This window comes from Salminus brasiliensis, chromosome 22 (genome assembly GCF_030463535.1).
Source record: "Salminus brasiliensis chromosome 22, fSalBra1.hap2, whole genome shotgun sequence".
Classification (NCBI taxonomy): Eukaryota; Metazoa; Chordata; class Actinopteri; order Characiformes; family Bryconidae; genus Salminus; species Salminus brasiliensis.
Genome location: NC_132899.1, coordinates 12,111,197 through 12,131,076, shown reverse-complemented (window position 1 = coordinate 12,131,076; position 19,880 = coordinate 12,111,197). Strand labels below are relative to the sequence as shown.

Sequence of the window (19,880 nt, the reverse complement as noted above, 5' to 3'; positions counted from 1 at the left end):
ACCTAATCCCTCATCTTACTCTGCTGACAAGACTCTCAGTCACTGGGATTATCAGTGATTTCTGCTTTATAGATCAGGATTACAATGATAACCCTGCTTCCAACACATACAAGAGCACACAGTTACAAATTTAGCACAGCAGATTTGTAGGTGAAACAAATCATTTGACGGTTGTTCTTTTCAACGTGGAAATCTGCTCTTATCTGCTGTCCCTGATAGACCACGATTATTGTACATTTTTAATGATGGTAGAGTGGAACGCACACAGCCTGAGGCCACAGCGATCGAACCTGTAAATAAGCAGAGAATATTATAATAATGAAAAGACAAGAATAAGTTCTAGGTAACTATTTCAAATTTAGCAACTTGTGACCCCACTGTAGATTAGAACATTATAAAGACACGGAAGTATATGGACAAAACCCCCTATAGCCCACGCCTGGCATTAGGCATAGTGCCAATAGATTTGTGTTTATCTGCTCCTAAGAGTCTTATTTTATTGGCAGTACTTTTTTACAGAGACTAGGCAAACTGTATGTGTGCATTCACACATCTATGTCAGCGACTTAAAGTAGCTAAATGGATTTTTTTAGATGGGGTGTCCACAAGCACCACGCCATATAGTGTAGATCATTTCCTCAGTCACATCACAACCATCCCTGGAATGTCTGTGCTTCACTTGCTTCAGTTTGATGGTTGTTTCCGTAGTAAACCAAGAAACGTGATACATATCCTCTCTGGAATGGAGCTCTGAAATAGAGTTATCCCTGCAGGAATAACATTTATGGTATAATTGGCTGAGCGAAAAGCATTGTGCCAGAGAAGGCCTATCCATTGATCGCCATGTCTCACTGCGGTAGTGGATCAATTAGAGAGGACGAGGCCATTAGTGAGTGGAGGATGAGCAGCCACTCTCCCAAGCAGACAGAGAATGACTGTAAATGTATTAACATGAGCATGATTACATTACTGTGGCCACAGCTTGCCAATGAAGCGTTCAAACTGTATATCAAGCCTTTGTGTTTTGCTTCAAATGCATTGAAAAAAATATTATGAAGAATTCCTTTTCATATTTTCATATCTGGCATATTTCATCAGAACAGAGTACAGACTACAGTCAGGCTGCACTCTGTGAAACAACAATGTTTTATTGGCTGTCTCAGTGTCTCCTCACAAACATGTGAAGTGTTGCCTCTTGGGTAGAACTGTATGTACACTGTATGGACAAAAGTATTGGGACACCTGGTCGTTCATTGTTTCTTCTGAAATCAAGGGTATTGGAGTAACTGTCTCTACTGTCCAGAGAAGGCTTTGTACTAGATTTTGGGGCATTACTCTGAGGATTTGATTGCATTCAGCAGCAAGAGCATTAGTGAGGTCAGGATGTTGGATGATCACCATGCCACCTCAACTTGAACAGCTAAATGAAATTGTTAGAAAAGGCGTCCACAAACATTTGGACATATAACATATATTTGAGAGGTCAGTATGTCAAATGAGTGAATAGCATTGTTTGACCTCCTGTGTTACTTTGTTACTATTCAGGTTACCAAACAACAGTTCACAAGTACAAAGGCACCATAAAACGTTTCATAGATTGTTCTTGTGACTTATGTTTCACTGGCAGAATGAACTGAGGTTATAGTGGCTGCAATAAAGGCTTTTATTACTCTACTTTTAAGGTCTGCTGAAGCTCTTCAGCTGGCCACTAACGTCAATAGACATTGGTTTCTGGTTGAATGTAGGATAATGACATTGTCTAATGCTAACATCAGTTGATGTAAACTGCTGTCGTAAGTTAAAGTTGATATTTTGTTGTTAAGTTGTGATGTTAAGTAACCAAAATCCAACGTCTTTTAAACATCACATGCCATTTTTATATTAACTTTGTTTATCAACATTTAGTCCTGAGGTTTGAAGACCAAAACCCAACGTCTGCTAAACTTCATAATGTTTACATAATGTAAAAGTCTAATGCTGGGTTTTTGAAGTAAATTTTTATTATTAAGTAAAATTCAACATCTGTCCAATGTTAAAGGTTACTGTCAAGCTAATGTTTTTTTTTATACCAGCACAATTTTTATTAACTTAAATTCAACATCTGTCTAACATTGGAGGTTGATGTTAAGCTACTGTTGGGTTTTTGGTGTCAACTGGTTTCTGGTATTAACTAAAAGTCAACATCTATCCAGTGTTGGAGGTTGATGTCAACCTAATGTTTTATTGTTCTTATATTTTTTTTTACAGAAAGGAGTGTGACAGAAAAATGTAGCTTACAAACTCTACTTAGCTCAGTGGCTAAAGACATTTTAAGGCCTATCTGAAAAATTATGAAGGAACTTTAGAGAAAGGAGAGCGATTAAATGTAAATTTTGGCCACTATAACCTACGTTCAGCGTGTAAGTGAAACATAACAACTGAATTTATTCTGTATAAGCGTTCTACAGCACAACTAGATCAGCAGTAGATCAGCACTGAAACATGATAAAAATCAATAGCTCAAAATACTTTGGAAGGCCTTGGAAAATCCCTTTCATTCATGGCAGTGTGGTCTAGCTAAAAATAAGGCCTAACTCTCAAGCAAGAGTTTTCAGGGAAATAATGTGTGAATGGTCAGTCCTGGGGCTCTTCCAGCACTTACAGAAGAGAATACAAGGCTGACCGGTCGTCCACAAAAACCACATGCCCTCTTGAGCTTCCCATACTCCTTTGCCCTTGCGGTTTATTTTATTTAGTTTACCTACGCTCTGGACTGCGTTAGGCATGGACGGCTTCTTTTCCACAAACGCTACAGAGAGACAGGCTCTTAACATAATCTCGGTCACTGACATTTTAATTCCTGAAAAGACTCTTCTGTGCCATTGAGCCAGAAAGCGCTCTCCTTTTGGCTTCGGATCCCTGTGGGTAACATTCCTGCACTGTCACATCATACACACACACACACACACGCACACCCTCCCCCTTCAATCGCTCTCTTATTCTCTCTTTCACACTCTCCCCCTCTGTTTCCTGCACACCCTGCACACTCAGCTTAGAACATAGCTCTTTTGTTTCAAAAAAATCTCACCAGTCTTTCCTCCAGGGGTTGAACTTTGTGATATTCTAATTGCTTTCCACTATTTTCAGCAGCTCCCAACTCCCCCCAACCCACCCTCTCCTTCTTTCTCGCACCACCACGCCCCAGGCCCTCCCAGGCATGCGGGCAGAAATAGCGCACATTGCTTCTATCTGTGCCTTTCTAGAAAGAAAAATGAGCCACCAGTAAGAAAGCAGATTACTTAGTTCTCTGACCCAACCATGGCCCACGCCAGGCCACCCACGGCCAGACGCCTAATAAGCTTTTTGAGGAAGGCTCTCCTCCAGCGTTGGTTTTTATTTTCTCTCTTCAAAGAAAATGTCAGGAGAGATGCAACAGGCTCCTTTCATTCCGAGTTGATTATTAGTTTAGTCTTGACTATGAAATCGGTTTAAAAACCAATGAGAGTAAACATACTGGACAAACGTGCATTTTGTTATACATGAATGCCTTAGAAGTAGCCTTGGCAGGCTGCTTTTGGAGAGACGCTACGTGTCATCAGACTCCATGGACAGGTGTCACCCAATCCTTTCAGTCTTTCAGTGGGAGGGGGCCGGGAGGTTCAGGAGGAGGTGTTAATTTAGTCGCACGCTGTTAAGCCTGCCTAGCAAAGCCTTTGCTATAGCAGCGGCTGCCGAACATTATCTCTTTTCAAAGCTCTCGCTTCATGACCAGGTGCAGACTTGGACAAGACCCCAGCTAGGTTGGCTTGTCCAAAAGTGTGCCAGTAAAACAACAGGTCAATGAGCAAACTGGACCCTTTAACATCCACTTTTCTGTGTCCTGTGTTCAAACCTCGCATTTCCAAAATATGATTTTTTTTTTGGATGAGAAAAAAAAATGTCTTTAACATTTTCTCTTTTCTCCCAAAGTTAAATTATGGACAAAAACAGGCCTAATTTATTTTACACAGCCATTTTAAACATCATGATAAAAGTCATGAAAAATCCTGTTATAATTATAGCATAATTATTATTTCGGCATGTGAGTCTAAAATCTAATGTCCTTCTTATATTTTGCACTTCTGCTCTGTCATGTCTTTGCTGTATTCTGCATATATCAAAAAGGGTACAGTGTTATCAAGTAAAAAACAACCATTTTTGACGCACTATATGTCTAAATGTCTGTGGACACACCTTCTAATGAATGCATTCAGCTACTTTAAGTTGCACCCATTGCTGACACAGATATGTCTGGTCCCTGCAGGAAAGTATTGTCAATAGAATAGGACTCTCTGGATAAACATGAATCTATTAGCACCATGCTTAAAGCCAGGCGTGGGCTAGAGGGGTATAAAGTCCCCCAGCATTGAGCTGTGGTCTCTGGAATGATGGTGACTCCAACAAAAGCTGGATAAGCTCTTTTTTTTTTAAAATGAGCAGGTGCCCTAATACTTTTGTCCACAGATGGGTGGGGCTAAACTGCTGTGGACTGAATAGGAGAATATATGTACCTAAGCAATTCATTAGGGCCTTTGGAGTGGCAGAGCTGTCTAAGCATTGGCCAAATCATTGGGCAGATTGCCAGCTTCGTCCCCAGTGATACTACAGTGTGGCTGGGAGTTCCGGAGGGCGGATTTGGCCCTACTCTCTCCGTTTGGGTGGTGAAAATCGGGCAGGGGTCACAGACACTGGCAGTTGGCGTTCTCCTCCAATTGTGGTCAGCTGTCCAAAATGACATTGCAGCTGGCTGACTTCATGTGACTCAGAGGAAGCACATGCTAGTCATCTCTCCCAACACTGGTGGCATTTTGTGATAGAAGGAACCCTTATTAATGGGTAGCAATTGGAAATGACCAAATTGGAAATATCCCTTAAGAAATCCTGTTTATTCTGAAAAAAGAGATGTTTTCCATGCCTAGTATTCATGTATAGACTGTATGGGATGGGGAGGGAATAAGACCTTTTAGATTATTTAAATGTATCATGTCAAACTGTGTTCTTTAAAATAGCAGAAATAATGAGACGAGGTGTGGGGTATGGCATGAGGGGGAGGGGCTTCAGCTTTGGCTCCCCATTCCAAACTTTAGTTATTTCATAACTACCTTTAATATGACAAGTAATTCTGGAGCACCTCTAGAGTGTTCACACAATCAATGTGAAGGTCAGCTAGCAATTTCCAACGATGAGGCTTTGATCTGACAGCGTTGCTATGTTGAGGTGAAAGGATACACATCTGTCTATTGTTCTGGTCTGAAGCCATCTTTGGTACAAACAAGGCCAATCAGGCATGCCCTTTATAACCATCCCCAAGCACACAGGATTAAAAAATAACCACCACAACAGGGCACAGGGGCCCATTAAACACCCCTGCTCATTTATCATGGCAACAACAGGAGCAGCTGGGTTCTCGGGCACACACACATCCATCCATCAGCAACATGTGATAATGGCCACAGCGATTACTAAACCACGTGCAGGGTGGACAGCCAGGGCCAGGGGAGAAAGATGATCTTATTAAGTGTCAGTGTGGCAGGGGAGCTGTCTGTGAGGCGTCTGACACATTCTGGGAATGGCTTGCATTGTGTCCTTGCTGAGTGATAGGTATAATCATAAGTATGCCAACAACACAAGCTCCTCTCAGAGATAGACGGCCGGGCTACCTGACAAGAATCCTCTCTGAGGCAGATGACGCATTTCCATTACAAAGAAAATCGAATAGTCTGTGATGAAAATTTGAAATGTGGCCATATTCCCCGCCTCAGCATGGCTCGGCCCGTTCAGTGTCCTCTGTACAACCCTAGTTTCCGAAAGCATATCTATGCCAAAGCTGTTGGACTATTTTTTAACCAGGAGTGGTGAACGAAGGGTGGGGATTTTTCTGCCCCAAGACTTTCCCTAAACCTGGCAAAAACCAGGCAAGTTAAATCAGGTATGCTTGAGCAGGAAAACTACAAAACTATGCTGAAACCCAGTCTTCCAGGACTTGTTTTCCCTCCTGGTTTTACATTGCAGTGTTGTAACCTTTTTGGAAGTGGACGACGGCATGACTGTAAGCTGCAGCTATTGATAGCTTGGCTTTCAGTAATGTCACACAGCTCTATGGCTCTGCTAGCAGGTGGGCTGTAACTGCTGTTTGATCTTAGACGCTCCGTACATGCCCATCCCCATGAACTGGAACTACTACTATAAGAGGTTGGGAAACAGTCCTTACAGTAAGCCACCTTTTTAAAACAAAAAAAATAAGACATTAACACAACCGTAAGAGATCCTCACGTTAATCCCCAGCCAGCAACGCAGCTACTCATGCTCTGCTGAGCTTCGAGATGATCCTTCAGAGTCTGCTGGAAAAGGGAGAACACAGCTCCCTGTGGGACTGGAATTTATGGTTGCTAGGAGATTTCATGGAACATGAATATCTAAGCCAGAATGTTCAATTCGGGGCTCGAGATGAACAAGCCCAGTGAAACAGGATGCATGCACATCTCCCTTGATACAGCCCAACTAGTCTCAAACCATAGCCCCTTCACATTTGTTTGCATTGTGAATGAGCCTGGGACTCGTTCCTCAAACTCTGCATCACCTGCACTTGATTACTTCAAAAGGCCCTGTCAGCCGGCACCATTTACGCACACTGTTAACAATGACACACTCGGGCAATGTGTTTGTCTTTCTGCCTTCCAGCCTCAAACCTTTTGTACCTCTAACACAGGGAACCCTGGCCGCTTTTCAGCAGCCCCTTTTATGGTGATGGCAGTGCAGTAGTGCAGCCCGGCTGGAACACCGCACTGAAAACATCCATGCAGAACAGAGCGTACAAAGATTGCAAAAGTAAGGATAGTCTCCTGGAAAAGCCAGTAGTAGAGCAACTTTCAATATTTTTTTTTTATTTTTTTAAAGTACTTTAACAAAGCTCATACTTATTTCTTAAGGTCTTGTGATTGTGGCTTATTATAATGCTTAAATGATCTATATAATTCTGCTGGGCTAAGTTGTCTTTCCAAATGAACCAAAAAAAGGCTTTTTGGGATAAATTGTTAATTTTATTGGAAAACAAATATACAACTTGGAATGGATTCTTTGAGGCATGGCTGTGCCATAAGCAGTTAAAAAAGAAAAAGAAGTGACTAATTATAAAGCATAGTAATAACCTGGAGAACAGAACAAATACAAAAAGACTATAGTGTACGAGTACCTGCCGATAAACCCGTTATTTCATTCACTGATGTTGCAATAGTGCAATGTTGAGGATAATTTTTTTCCCACACATATATACTTAGTCCATTGCCCATGCAGAGTAGCTCCTCCACAAAAATCAAAAGAAAAAAAAAAAAAAAAAAAAAAAAAAGGAGGGGAGAAGACAGGGAAATTAAAACAAAACAACCCAAACATCAGTCAGCTAGACCCTCAATATCTCCTCTCATCAGGTAGCAGGCAGGCAGCAATGCCAGCCTATACCAATCACCTGGTCCTGTGACTGCTTCTTAGATCAAAAAGAAACAATGATGTACACTGGGAAGGGGGGGAGGGGGAAAAAAAAAAAAAAAAAAAAAAATGAATACATGCAGTTCCTTTGGACAGCAGGAGAAGATGAGTAGAATTAAAATGAAAGATTTTACAGAAATTACAAAGAAAAGGCAAATATTTTATACAAGAAATTCTGTACAAGGCCTTCACTTCGCTGTCATCATCTGTACAAATTCTGTGAAGAGAGGGGGAGAAAAACAAAAAGACTTAACTCACTAATCGTTTTTCCATAAACTTCTATACTGTTCCAAAACAGTAGTGTACAGTGACCCAGTCTCCTTACCTTCATAATTGACCTGGCCATCACCATCAATATCTGCTTCTCTGATCATTTCATCTACTTCCTCATCCGTTAACTTCTCCCCCAGGTTCGTCATTACATGACGCAGCTCGGCAGCACTGATGTATCCGTTTCCATCCTGGAAACATCATTTAGGCTATTAAGCCATGGGCCAGTAAGAACAGCAGGTGGACATACAGTGGCAGCAACACGTCTGCAGATCATACCTTGTCAAAGACACGGAAAGCTTCCCTGATTTCTTCCTCACTGTCTGTGTCTTTCATCTTTCTTGCCATCATGGTCAAGAACTCTGGAAAGTCTATTGTTCCATTTCCTTTAGTGAGAAAAGGGGGGAAAAAATAAAATAAAAAAAGTTCAGTGAACTGCTGCACGTGGTCACAACAGAGACTAGTTTAACTATGCACTGGATCATATGCCCTTCATCGCTGTAGTCCTGCGATTAGCATTTCAGATATGAACAAAAAAGGCTCCATGAAATATGGACTTGAAAAGGTCTCATTACTGCAAATTACCCCAAATGGTTTCATGTGTTCTCACCATCTGCATCCACTTCATTGATCATGTCCTGAAGCTCTGCCTCTGTTGGGTTCTGGCCAAGGGAACGCATCACTGTACCGAGCTCTTTGGTGGTTATAGTGCCGTCTCCATCTTTGTCAAATAGCGAGAAAGCCTCTTTGAATTCTGTGAAGACAAAAAGACGGTCATTATTTTAATTTTTAATTACAATCATGCATTACCATTTCTGCTCTTACACTAAACATGTTGTAGGAACACATTTTACTTGTAATATTTTATACTGTCCATACTGGTTTTCTGGTGAGAATCTACTGTACCATGAAGTCCAGTGTGTGTGTGTGTGTGTGTAATATATATATATATATATATATATATATATATATATATATATATATATATATATATATATATATATATATATATTACACACACACACACATTCACTTATGGCAAGAGCTTTATTATAGTGTGAACTGTAAGCGAGCAATGCCTTATATGGTATCTAAAAACCCCAGCTGAACCCACCTACAAAAGCATAAAAGTGCTCTCCGACAGTACATTTATGACTGTTGCTATGGCACAGTTACCAATAATACTTGAACAGAGATGTGTAGAACAGGAGTGAGCTGTCACACACACACAGCTTAAAGCCATGCCAATGACGTTGACTGAGATCTGCAAACATCAATAGGTTACTGGAGCAGAATCTACACAAAACCTCCAGTGTTACAATCAGCCAACAGGGCTGGGGATTGTTATGACAACGGCAGGTGGTTGTGGAAGTAGAAAGGAAGGAAATGTGCTGTCCACTGCAAGTACCCGTGTCCTCTCTGATTACAAAGACAACATTTACAGAGGGCGGCAAAACCACAAAATTAAGGGCAGCACTAACGCCCCCCCCAACCTGCAAACCCAATCTGGCAGTAAACAGCTCAAATAAAAAACACACAGAGCACAACAGAGAGGCCTGTAACTGAAGCACATGAAGCATAAACCACAGGAGAGCTGATAATACTAGACCTCATGTAAATGTGTCAAACAGCCTACAGGACCTTTAAAAATTATGGAGTGACATGTTCCCACCAAGTTTCCATAAGGCTACAGCCACTACTCCCTTTTCATCGCAGCTTTGAGGAAGTGATCTCTGTGCAGTGGGGCAGCCCATCCATGCAGATAGGGAGTTGTCTACCACATAGGCTTGTCTAACAACCTGCCTTAAAAGGCAACAAAAGAACTGACAATCTAACAGCACACGAGGAGCTGGCAGGACTGGACGAGACCAAGTAAAAGGGAATGTAAAAAAGGTAGAAAGTGAAACTGGGTGGGAGAAAAAACATGTTTGTGACCTTACCAGCAATCTGCTCTTCTGTCAGTTGATCTGCCTATAAATTAAAACAAAGATAACAGGTCAAGAAAATGTGTACCAGTGAACCAGTCTTCTTTGCACAGCCCATTATCTAATCCCCAGATCTGTGTGGTGGTGGTGGTGGTGGTAGTAGTTGAGATGGCGCGCCTTTTCCTCCCCCCCTTGAACAAAGAGCTACGATTCCCGCCCTCAAACCAACATTACAGCTAAAGGGCTGAAGATCACAGCTTCAGACTCACCAGCAGAGGAAACCCAATCAGTTCACAGGTTGATCTCACGGTCCTTCCCTTATAAGCAAGGTAACCTACTACTGATGGGACACGCTATACTATAGATAGCATCCTAAATTTCAAGTAGGTAACCAACCCTTTAGCATGCCCCCAGGAATCAGTAGCTCTTGCTACTTAGCTAGGTTAGACAGATGGCCTGGAGTCTTAAGGGTGGGAAAAAACTTTTTTTTTTTGAGCAATAACTGAAATTATACAGCTGTAGCTTAGGGTTATAGAAATCGTCAACGCCCAGGGGTGACAAAACGTGCGTGGGGTAGGATATCGTTAAGAGACTGGGACCAGCTAGACAGCTCGACACTAGTTTAGTTAGCTAGTTAAGCTTGCTGCAGTGTTTGGTTATCTAACCTACTTCAAGCATTAACCACTAGCTAGTAACCTTAGCTAGCTATCTAAGTAGTGCTGGACAGTTTAGCTGGCTGCAGGTGAGAACATCAGCTTCTTATAGCAGCTACAAACACGCAGCTAGCTAACTAACGTTAAACCAGTTATAATACTAATAATAATAATAAAAAAGCATCTCGTTGTCCAGGATAACGTTACTCTAATGTATGGTCAACGTTACTAATACCACTATAATGGGTTACACTGTATGTTTGTGCATTTAAGAAGCGTTCAGTTAAATGAATGAAGACACAGACGAGGCACAGAGCAGACAGGTTAGGAGAAAAGTAGCTACTGCTAGCAGTTATCTACAACTCCTCCTGAAAGACTGTCAGCTCTCTTCAACAAACGAATGAGACGAGTTTAAGGCCAATATTACCCAAACGTTTCTCTGATTTCTAAAGAGAGCTGAACCGACTCGATTTCCAGTGATCCAGCTGGCTGGCTGGCTAACGCAGCTAGCTAGTAACCACACCAGTCCCACACCCTAACCTAACCCAGCTATAGCTAACCCAGCTAGCTAACAAGCTATAGCCTCTAAGCCCCCCAAATAACCAGCCATGTGAACATAACGTGCTTAAACTACTAGTTATCTATCTTAAAAGCCTGGTTGGATATTAATGCCATTAATGTCTATATTGTAAACAGCGCTTTCTGCTTGACTGCCATTACCGTTAGCCAGCTAATACGGGGGTGTGAGGGAAAACAGAACGGGTCGTTAAATATTCTCCATATTTTCTTAGCGACAAGCTCCTGTAATAGCCAGTACAGATCTCTGCATTGCTAATCCTCCATATATTATGCGTTAAGATAAGAAACATGAGTGCGGACTTACCATTTTGCTGTATTTGTGTGCCTTCCTCCCCTCAAGCCGCTTCTCAAATGGAGAGCAGGTCTCTCAGTACAGTAGACCCGCCTTGACGGTTGTACATAAACGCCTCCCCTACGCGTGTGTTCATCCGCCCGGTCATCTGCATTCTGGCTCGGCGCCTCTCGAAAACACCGCTAGTTTGCGCGCTGAATCGCGGCTGTATTTAACGACGTAGACTCGTAGAAGTGTCAGTTAGGAGACATGCTAAAATTGGTGGCATATTGAGAAAACATTCGGCGAAAATACAAGGGAACTATGTGATGGCGGAGGGTTACTGTGTGAAATGCGGTCGTGCGGACGTTGCTGATTGGTTCGTTTGTACCTGCAATGCGTCACTCCCTTGGTCATACAGTGTAGCGGTGAGCCGGCCGTAAGCGTGGAGAAATCTGAATCACCTGAGCTGATATGCGTTCAGCTGTACAGTCTGTAGGGAAAACACAGCTTTAGTGCTGAAATATGTGCAGTTTTAATGATTTATAACATGAGGGGTTATACATTCAGCATTCCCTCTTAGGCTGGGGACAAACATGGCCCATTATAATCATGTAATCATGCAAAAAAACAAAAAAACAAAGCTTTTCTCATAATCCCTCCTTCAAATTGTAGACATTACCATTGTTTCACTTGATCAAACTAGGCTCATGGGCCATTTTTTTTTTTACAATGCGACTTCTGTTGCTGAAAGCAAGCATGAAACATTAGCTTGGTTGTCAGACCCAAACAGAGGCTAAGCTGTAACTGTAATATAATGGGTATCAGTTCTTGTCTTCGTGGGTGGAAAATACCCTGAGGATTGAAGGATAATGCCAGAGGTAGAGATACATTGACAGATTTGTGTATCCTAGGCTGATTTATCCATGCTCGACTGGCCCAGATCCCTCGTGGCTCGTTTGAAAGCTGGAGTATATAGCCCTGTGTAGAGAATCCAAATAGGCCTACTTAAAATAGTTCAAGCTAATTTTCTCATTATGACTACAACTCAAGCTGTTTCACTCTGGTTAATTTGTGGTGTCTGTATCAGAAGCAGGTGATAATGTTAAGGCAGTTGGAAAGGCCTTGGTTTATGATATTGTTTAACTTTTAAAGCATTGTTTTTTTCCCCCCATATACTGTATGCCTCATCTGTATGACTGACTTGGATCATAAGGGTGGATCCCTTATATTTCTCCTTGCAGTAGAGAGCTGCAGGGGATGAAGTTCTGTCCCCACCTCGGTTGTTCCCAACGTCTCTAACCCCAGCCCCACATGCTTCCACTACATGCACAAAGTACACATCTCTATCCCTACCCAATACCTGGGTGCCCCAACCCTGTCTCCATCTCATCCCCATAGTACCCATTACAGTCCCTACCCCATACAAGAGCCCCTTTACCATAAATATACCATTTATACGAGGGATTATCATTGTAAATATTTGTACTGAATTTTAAATACTACTGCTGAATGTGTCTTAGGTCAATAGGTCAACTCCACCAGTTTAAAACTGGAAAAACAGGAGGAGTGTGATTTCATTAATGGATTTTTATTGACTCCATAAATATTAAAATCAACTATTAAACTATTATGAATAATCATTTTAAAAGTTGATTTAACATGCCTCATAAATGTCTCGTTGCCAACTAAACAGAGAATATATTCTCTCAGCTATGAACATGTATGTTTTGTTCATTCTGGTGTTTGTGTGTATGTTGCAATGCAACTGCAGCACCATTTAAGGTGGAACGGCAAAAAATAATTTTGGCATCATCTAAAACTTTCAAAGCAGTAGAAACGATAGCTATGAGAACAAGGTCAGTCTGATGGATATCTCTAAGCTAAACATACAAAATGAATTAATACCTCAAATAATATAGTGGCTGAAAAGTATAGCATACTCCCATAATGACATTTCATTGATGTTTCCACAGTAATGCTGTAAAGTTTATTCCCATTCCCAAACTACATTCCAGCCCCATACCCGCACATTAGTGTGGAAACCCCTGGTTTTAATGCTGTTCCCATTCCCGTGCAGCTCTCCACTTCCCAGTGCTCATAAAAAGGAAAAAACACTGGGAAAAAGTGAATCATTCAAAATCTGGGCCCACAACACAAACACAGGGGCTTGTTACCTCTTCAAAGTTGCCAAAGAGTTTCTATTCTTGTCGTAGAAAAACTGGAATTTTACTGTACACACAAGTAAATACACACAACATCCACATAATTAAATAAACTGCATTTTGATGAGACTTTCGTTTTCCATTAAAAGTTTTACAAATGGTTCTTCTGTAGTTCTGGTAAAACATGGGATTTGGTGAAAGAAAACTTAAAACTTAAAAACATTTTTTATAGGCAAAGCTAAAAGCACAAGGTTTTTTTTACCCACTCCCATCAACATTTCCATGGCACATTCTGTCATTTGAATGTGATTGAAGTGTAGACTTTCAGTTTTAATTTAAGAGGTTTAATAAATATATTGCATTAACTGCTTAGGAATTACAGCCATTTTCCATTTTCCACAGCCATTATTCAAGTAATTTGAAAAGCTAACAGTTCTAAATAGAAGGACTATTTCTAATGCTTGAATGCAAATCCTTGCAATCTCTGACCACCCAAAAATCACCCAAATTTCTTCTCTTGAGATTTGCCAGTTTTTTACTGCAGCTTCATTGTGCTAACTATACACTAAACAGTAGTAGTTTATTCTATATTCTTGTATAGTCTTTATTCTATATAGTTTATTCCCTCAAATCTAAAAACGATTTGTCATTAAGACTGAAACTTAGACTGAGTAGAATCTTACACTGTCACTATTTTGCAAGACCCTGGTCAAATTAACAGGGACAGCAAGGTGCTTGCTGTTTGGTGCTGGAGAGAGCTCACCTATTAGTTATTCAAAATGTCCCAGTCACAGTTTGCATGAGCAAATCTAAAAACATTAACACGGTTGATTTTATTGGTACATCAAGACGAAAAAAGACTTCAGAGTTAAGACAGCTGTCCTGACCACCTTACACCAAACAATCGAGATGATGGGAGCACGATGTAACTCTAGCAAAACTTGTGTGATTTCATTCAGACACTGGAAAATTTCAAAATTGGCCAGCATTAGTTGCTGCTTTTTTGCTTCCGCCTTCAGGTTATTCTACAGTAAGAATCTTTAATTGGGTTGAGGTCAGGTAATCCCTACAAACAGCTGCCAAATAAAAAAAATAACACTTGCAATCAACCTCTGCAACCTCTGCAATCAAACAATGAGGAAACAGTTCATGTAATTGCTTATCAGATAAATAATCCATTACTTTCGAGCGAGCTTTGTAAAATATGACTAATTCCTAATCAGCTAATGTAATATTTTTTGTTGTACCCCTTAAATTAAAGCTGAAAGTCCACACTGCTACTGGGTTGATTCAGTTCAATTCTGTGTAATCCAGAGCCTAATCTACAAACATTTTCTGACTGTCCAAATAATTATGGACCTGACTGTAAATGTGGGCCAACCATCCAGTCACGGATCACAGTCCTTGCCAATAAAAGTAACGGAGAACTCCCATTGTATGTATAATTTAGTCTAACTAGCCCAAATTCGAGTCAAAGAAATATGTCTTAACAGTCAAGTAATAACAGTCACATTTCTGAGATACTGACATCCTGTGCCAGTGCTTTTCAGTACTACAGATATCATAACTCATACATTTAACATAAAATGAGCATTACATTCATGGGTATAGTGCATGGAAAGTTCACATTTTTATTCATGGTGTCAAGTCCTACAATGTCTGTAATTTATTGGTTTAAAATTCATAACAGGTAGGTTTCCTGTCTAAATGAGTCTTTTAGTACTGTGCAAGATTCCCTTTGGTGTGATTTAGTGTTTTAGTGTAATTTTATAATTGGGTGTTAATACTAATTGGTAGAACTTGATTAATGCTAATGTATATAGCACCAGACACAGTGATATATTTGGATACATTTTGAATATATTTGAGTGATAATGGTTTTTATCAGATCTGCCCAGTATTGGCTTTTCATTTCAGAAGATGCATGCATGGGGAATGTAATGTGGTTGCTTTAAGAGAAATTGTTACACTGGAGGGCAGTGGATAGAAATCCATGCAGGTTAGATCAAACCTCAACAAAATCAGAAATAATAAATGAAATGGACAGCGATGTCTGATGTCGGTCACATCCAATTAATTTTATGAGGTCTGGGGAGAACAGTGTGGAGAGCTGAGATCAAGTGATATTGCCTACAGTTGCGCCAAAAAACAGGGTAATAAGATGCTAGTCCCCGTCAATGGGTAATTGAGGACATAAAAAGCCACATGAGACACAGGTGGGTGATAATCGCAAGTATAAAGAGCCCCTGACCACTCAGGTGTTTACCAAGAGTGAGAGCCGTGAAACTGAAGACCTATTCATTCTTAATGCACCTTGAGGCCTTGAAATGCACTGCAACACTAGGATCACATTTCCCACAGCCTGTGCATGTGTGCTCTGCGTATAGACCTACAGAAAAAAAGTCATTCAGTTCTTCCTCTCCTGTCTGACCTGGATTTTTTTGCTCTTTCATTCTATAAGTCGCTGTACTGAATGGTGACTGGAAAGCAGAGCTTGGTTGCTAAAATGTAATCACCCTCAGATAGATAAATCTGAGAGTATCACCCATACTGTTCATAAAAGCTGTCTCTGGAACCGCACAGCTAAAGCTGATTAAAAGAGATTTGTGTCCACATAATCTATGTGCTCTTTTGCCATTTATTATAAAAAATAATTGAAAAATGATTACCAAATGGAAAGAGTCCCCTGGCAAAAGCGGCCTTCCAGTTCACTAAAGCTTAGAGAGATCAGTAACAAGGGATATTTCAGATTTAATTATGGATGGCTTTTGCTCCTGAGTGCTTAGACAAGGCAGTGATCTAACTGTCTACCTAATTCTAATCAATTTATGCAGTGTAATCCATTTACAAATGTGGTCCAATGTAGAAATTTCAATGTTCTCACCAATGTCCTACATTACAAGCGAGAAGTAAACATGGCAGTTTACAAAAAAAAGCATAAAACTAGCAATAAATCTGAAGTATTTAACATGCTGTGCCAACAGATCAACATATGCATCCAGTTCTGTGACCATTCCTGATACCGTAAGTCGCAACTTTAAAAGGCAAGCTACATAGACCATTTATTGCGGTGAACAATCAACGGCAGGTTAAAGTTCAGACTCTAAGTGATGTTGCAAAAGAGATTTTACGAGCCATGGTTTCTGAGAACAAGGCTATTCATGTGAAGTCAAGCTCCACACAAATCCATACTTATACTGTACTGTCGGTCAAGTACAGCTGTCTCACTCAACATATGTAGTATGTATCCGACATTGTGAAAGGCTAACTGTAATTTAAGAACAGCTCAGGGTTCGGCTGTGCATCAATATTTTAGCAAGTGTTTAGCAGGACCTATCCGACATAGCCGATCCCTGCCAGCTAATTAACACACTCAGAAAATGAATGCAACCTTCTTGCGCACACAGCCATAAACACAATATGAATGTGGGGTAGAAGTACTTCAGCTCATCAAATGATCCAATTCCGGGGCAGCACATTCTTAACAACTGTAAAGTACATCCTGTTACGTAGTTTTACCTGTGTTTATTGCATTTGATTGGAACTTTGGAGATCAGATATCTACATGCATTAAGAACTGCTTACTCCTTACTGGTAGCCCAGTGAAGAGGAAGATGGAGGTGCCGGTTTAAAGATAACAAAGCAATGACTAGTTTGTGCCTCCATTATGCTGACAGAAGCAATTATACACTCTTGACTGTTTGAACCACAAAGTAACAATGAAAGATATAAGATTAGCACTCATCCTGCCTCAATGTTGACTAGGCCTAGACCATTTTATTACCATTTGCTCATGGCTTTAAGGCCATGTGTAATGAATGCAATCAGCTACTTTAAACTTCAAAATACACACAGCTTGTCTAGTCCTTGCAACAATGCTCTAAAATCTAGTGGAAAGCTTTGTGTGTGGACAGTAGAGACAGTTACTCCAACAAAAGCAGGGTTGATTTCGGAGGAAACAATGAATGAACAGGTGTCCCAATACTTTTGTCCCTAGTGTGTGTGTGTAATATATATATATATATATATATATATATATATATATACACACATACATACATACAGTGGGGAGAACAAGTATTTGATACACTGCTGATTTTTCAGGTTTTCCCACTTGCAAAGCATGTAGAAGACTGTAATTTTTATCATAGATACTCTTCAACTGTGAGTGATGGAATCTAAAACAAAAATCCAGAAAAATACATTGTATGATTTTTAAATAATTAATTTCCATTTTATTGTGGGAAATAAGTATTTGATACACCAGAAAAAGAAACTTAATATTTGGTACAGAAACCTTTGTTTGCAATTACAGAGATGAGACGTTTCCTGTAGTTCTTGACAAGGTTTGCACACACTGCAGCAGGGATTTTGGCCCACTCCTCAATACAGATCTCCTCCAGAGCCTTCAGGTTTCATGGCTGTCGCTGGGCCACACGGACTTTAAGCTCCCTCCAAAGATTTTCTATTGGATTCAGGTCTGGAGACTGGCTAGGCCACTCCAGGACCTTAAGATGTTTCCTACGGAGCCACTCTTTAGTTGCCCTGGCTGTGTGTTTTGGGTCGTTATCATGCTGGAAGACCCAGCCACGACCCACCTTCAGTGCTCTTACTGAGGGAAGGAGGTTGTTGGCCAAAATCTCACGATACATGGCCCCATCCATCCTTCCCACAATACGGTGCAGTCGTCCTGTCCCCTTTGCAGAAAAGCATCCCCAAAGAATGATGTTTCCACCGCCATGCTTCACGGTTGGGATGGTGTTCTTGGGGTTGTACTCATCATTCTTCTTCCTCCAAACATGACGAGTGGAGTTTAAACCAAAAAGTTCTATTTTTGTCTCATCAGACCACATGACCTTCTCCCATTCCTCCTCTGGATCATTCAGATGGTCATTTGCAAACTTCAGACGGGCTTTGACATGCGTTGGCTTGAGGAAGGGCACCTTGCGTGCACTGCAGGATTTTAATCCTTGACGGCGTAGAGTGTTACTGATTGTTTTCTTTGAGACTGTGGTCCCAGCTCTATTCAGGTCATTGACCAGGTCCTGCCGTGTAATTCTGGGCTCATTCCTCACCTTCCTCAAGATCATTGATGCTCCACGAGGTGAGATCTTGCATGGCGCCCCAGACCGAGGGAGATTATCCGTTATTTTGCATTTCTTCCATTTTCTAATAATTGCACCAACAGTTGTTGCCTTCTCACCAAGCTGCTTGCCTATTGTCCTGTAGCCCATCCCAGCCTTGTGCAGGTCTACAATTTTATCCCTGATGTCCTTACAAAGCTCTCTGGTCTTGGGCATTGTGGAGATGCTGGAGTCTGACTGATTGAGTGTGTGGACAGGTGTCTTTTATACAGGTAACGAGTTCAAACAGGTGCAGTTAATACAGGTAATGAGTGGAGAACAGGAGGGCTTCTTAAAGAAGAAGTAACATGTCTGTGAGAGCCAAAATTCTTACTGGTTGATAGATGATCAAATACTTATTTCCCACAATAAAATGGAAATTAATTATTTAAAAATCATACAATGTATTTTTCTGGATTTTTGTTTTAGATTCCATCACTCACAGTTGAAGAGTACCTATGATAAAAATTACAGTCTTCTACATGCTTTGCAAGTGGGAAAACCTGAAAAATCAGCAGTGTATCAAATACTTGTTCTCCCCACTGTATATACACACACACACACACACACACACACACACACACACACACACACACACACACACACACACACGTTACTTTCCAGAGGTCCCATTAATCAATTCAGCAGCCATTGTTGAACACAATACATGTTATATACATAAATACAGACATTGCATTGGCAATGACTTATTATTATATGGTACAGTTTACTCCAAAAGTACTCTCCAAAAAAAGAAACCTCTTATTATACATGAATTTAGGACAACTATGTTTTCCAGAGTGGCTAAGCAGCTTGCAATACTGTTAGGATGAGTTGAAGTAGAGTTTGTGATCCAGAGCTAATCACCCACCATGAGGACCTGACCTCACTAATGCTCTTGTGCCTGAATGGGGTCAAATCTTCACAGTAATGTTCCAACATCTAGTAAAAAGCCTTCCCAGAAGAGCAGAAGCTATTTCTGCAGTAAAAGGGGAACAAACTCCTTGTTAACACCCTTAATTTTGCAAAAAATATTGAGTGAGACTGAATAATGCAGACAGACAATTACTGTATAGTAGTGCAGCAGCAACAAAAAAAACTGTATTAATGGCCAGGTATGTTCCTAGAACTTGTATCATATCATATTGTATTTCTGCATGAATGTGAGCTGAAAAGTGATGATATATATCTGATGGGATCTAAATAGATAAGAAAACCTCAATTAAAAAAAACAATGAATGCAAAGCATTAAGGTTTTATATTTATGTATTGAGAACAATTAGCATTGAAGAGATGGTTGAGGATCTCAGAAAAGAGATTACAAAACCATTCATCATGGTCATGGTGGATTCTGAACCTACCCGGAATCAGTAGGCACAGGGCAGAAATACACC

General features: G+C 40.6%; 1 protein-coding gene across 1 annotated transcript; it reads right to left on the bottom strand.

Annotated features, from left to right (window-relative positions):
• Window positions 1–7,036: 7,036 nt before the first annotated feature.
• Window positions 7,037–11,310, bottom strand: calm2b (calmodulin 2b, (phosphorylase kinase, delta)). The gene is made up of 6 exons (XM_072666951.1): window positions 11,232–11,310; window positions 9,711–9,741; window positions 8,381–8,524; window positions 8,050–8,156; window positions 7,826–7,961; window positions 7,037–7,717 (listed from the first exon to the last, which is right to left on the bottom strand). The coding sequence occupies exons 1-6, from the start codon at window positions 11,232–11,234 to the stop codon at window positions 7,689–7,691; spliced, it is 450 nt and encodes a 149-aa protein (XP_072523052.1). The 5' UTR covers window positions 11,235–11,310; the 3' UTR covers window positions 7,037–7,688.
• Window positions 11,311–19,880: the final 8,570 nt, after the last annotated feature.

Excerpts from the sequence above, each read along its gene's own strand:
- calm2b (XM_072666951.1), bottom strand. Across the intron at positions 8,157-8,380 it reads CAATGAAGTGGATGCAGATG|GAAATGGAACAATAGACTTT; the intron begins GTGAGAACACAT and ends TTCTCACTAAAG. Across the intron at positions 7,962-8,049 it reads CTTTCCGTGTCTTTGACAAG|GATGGAAACGGATACATCAG; the intron begins GTATGATCTGCA and ends TGATGTTTCCAG.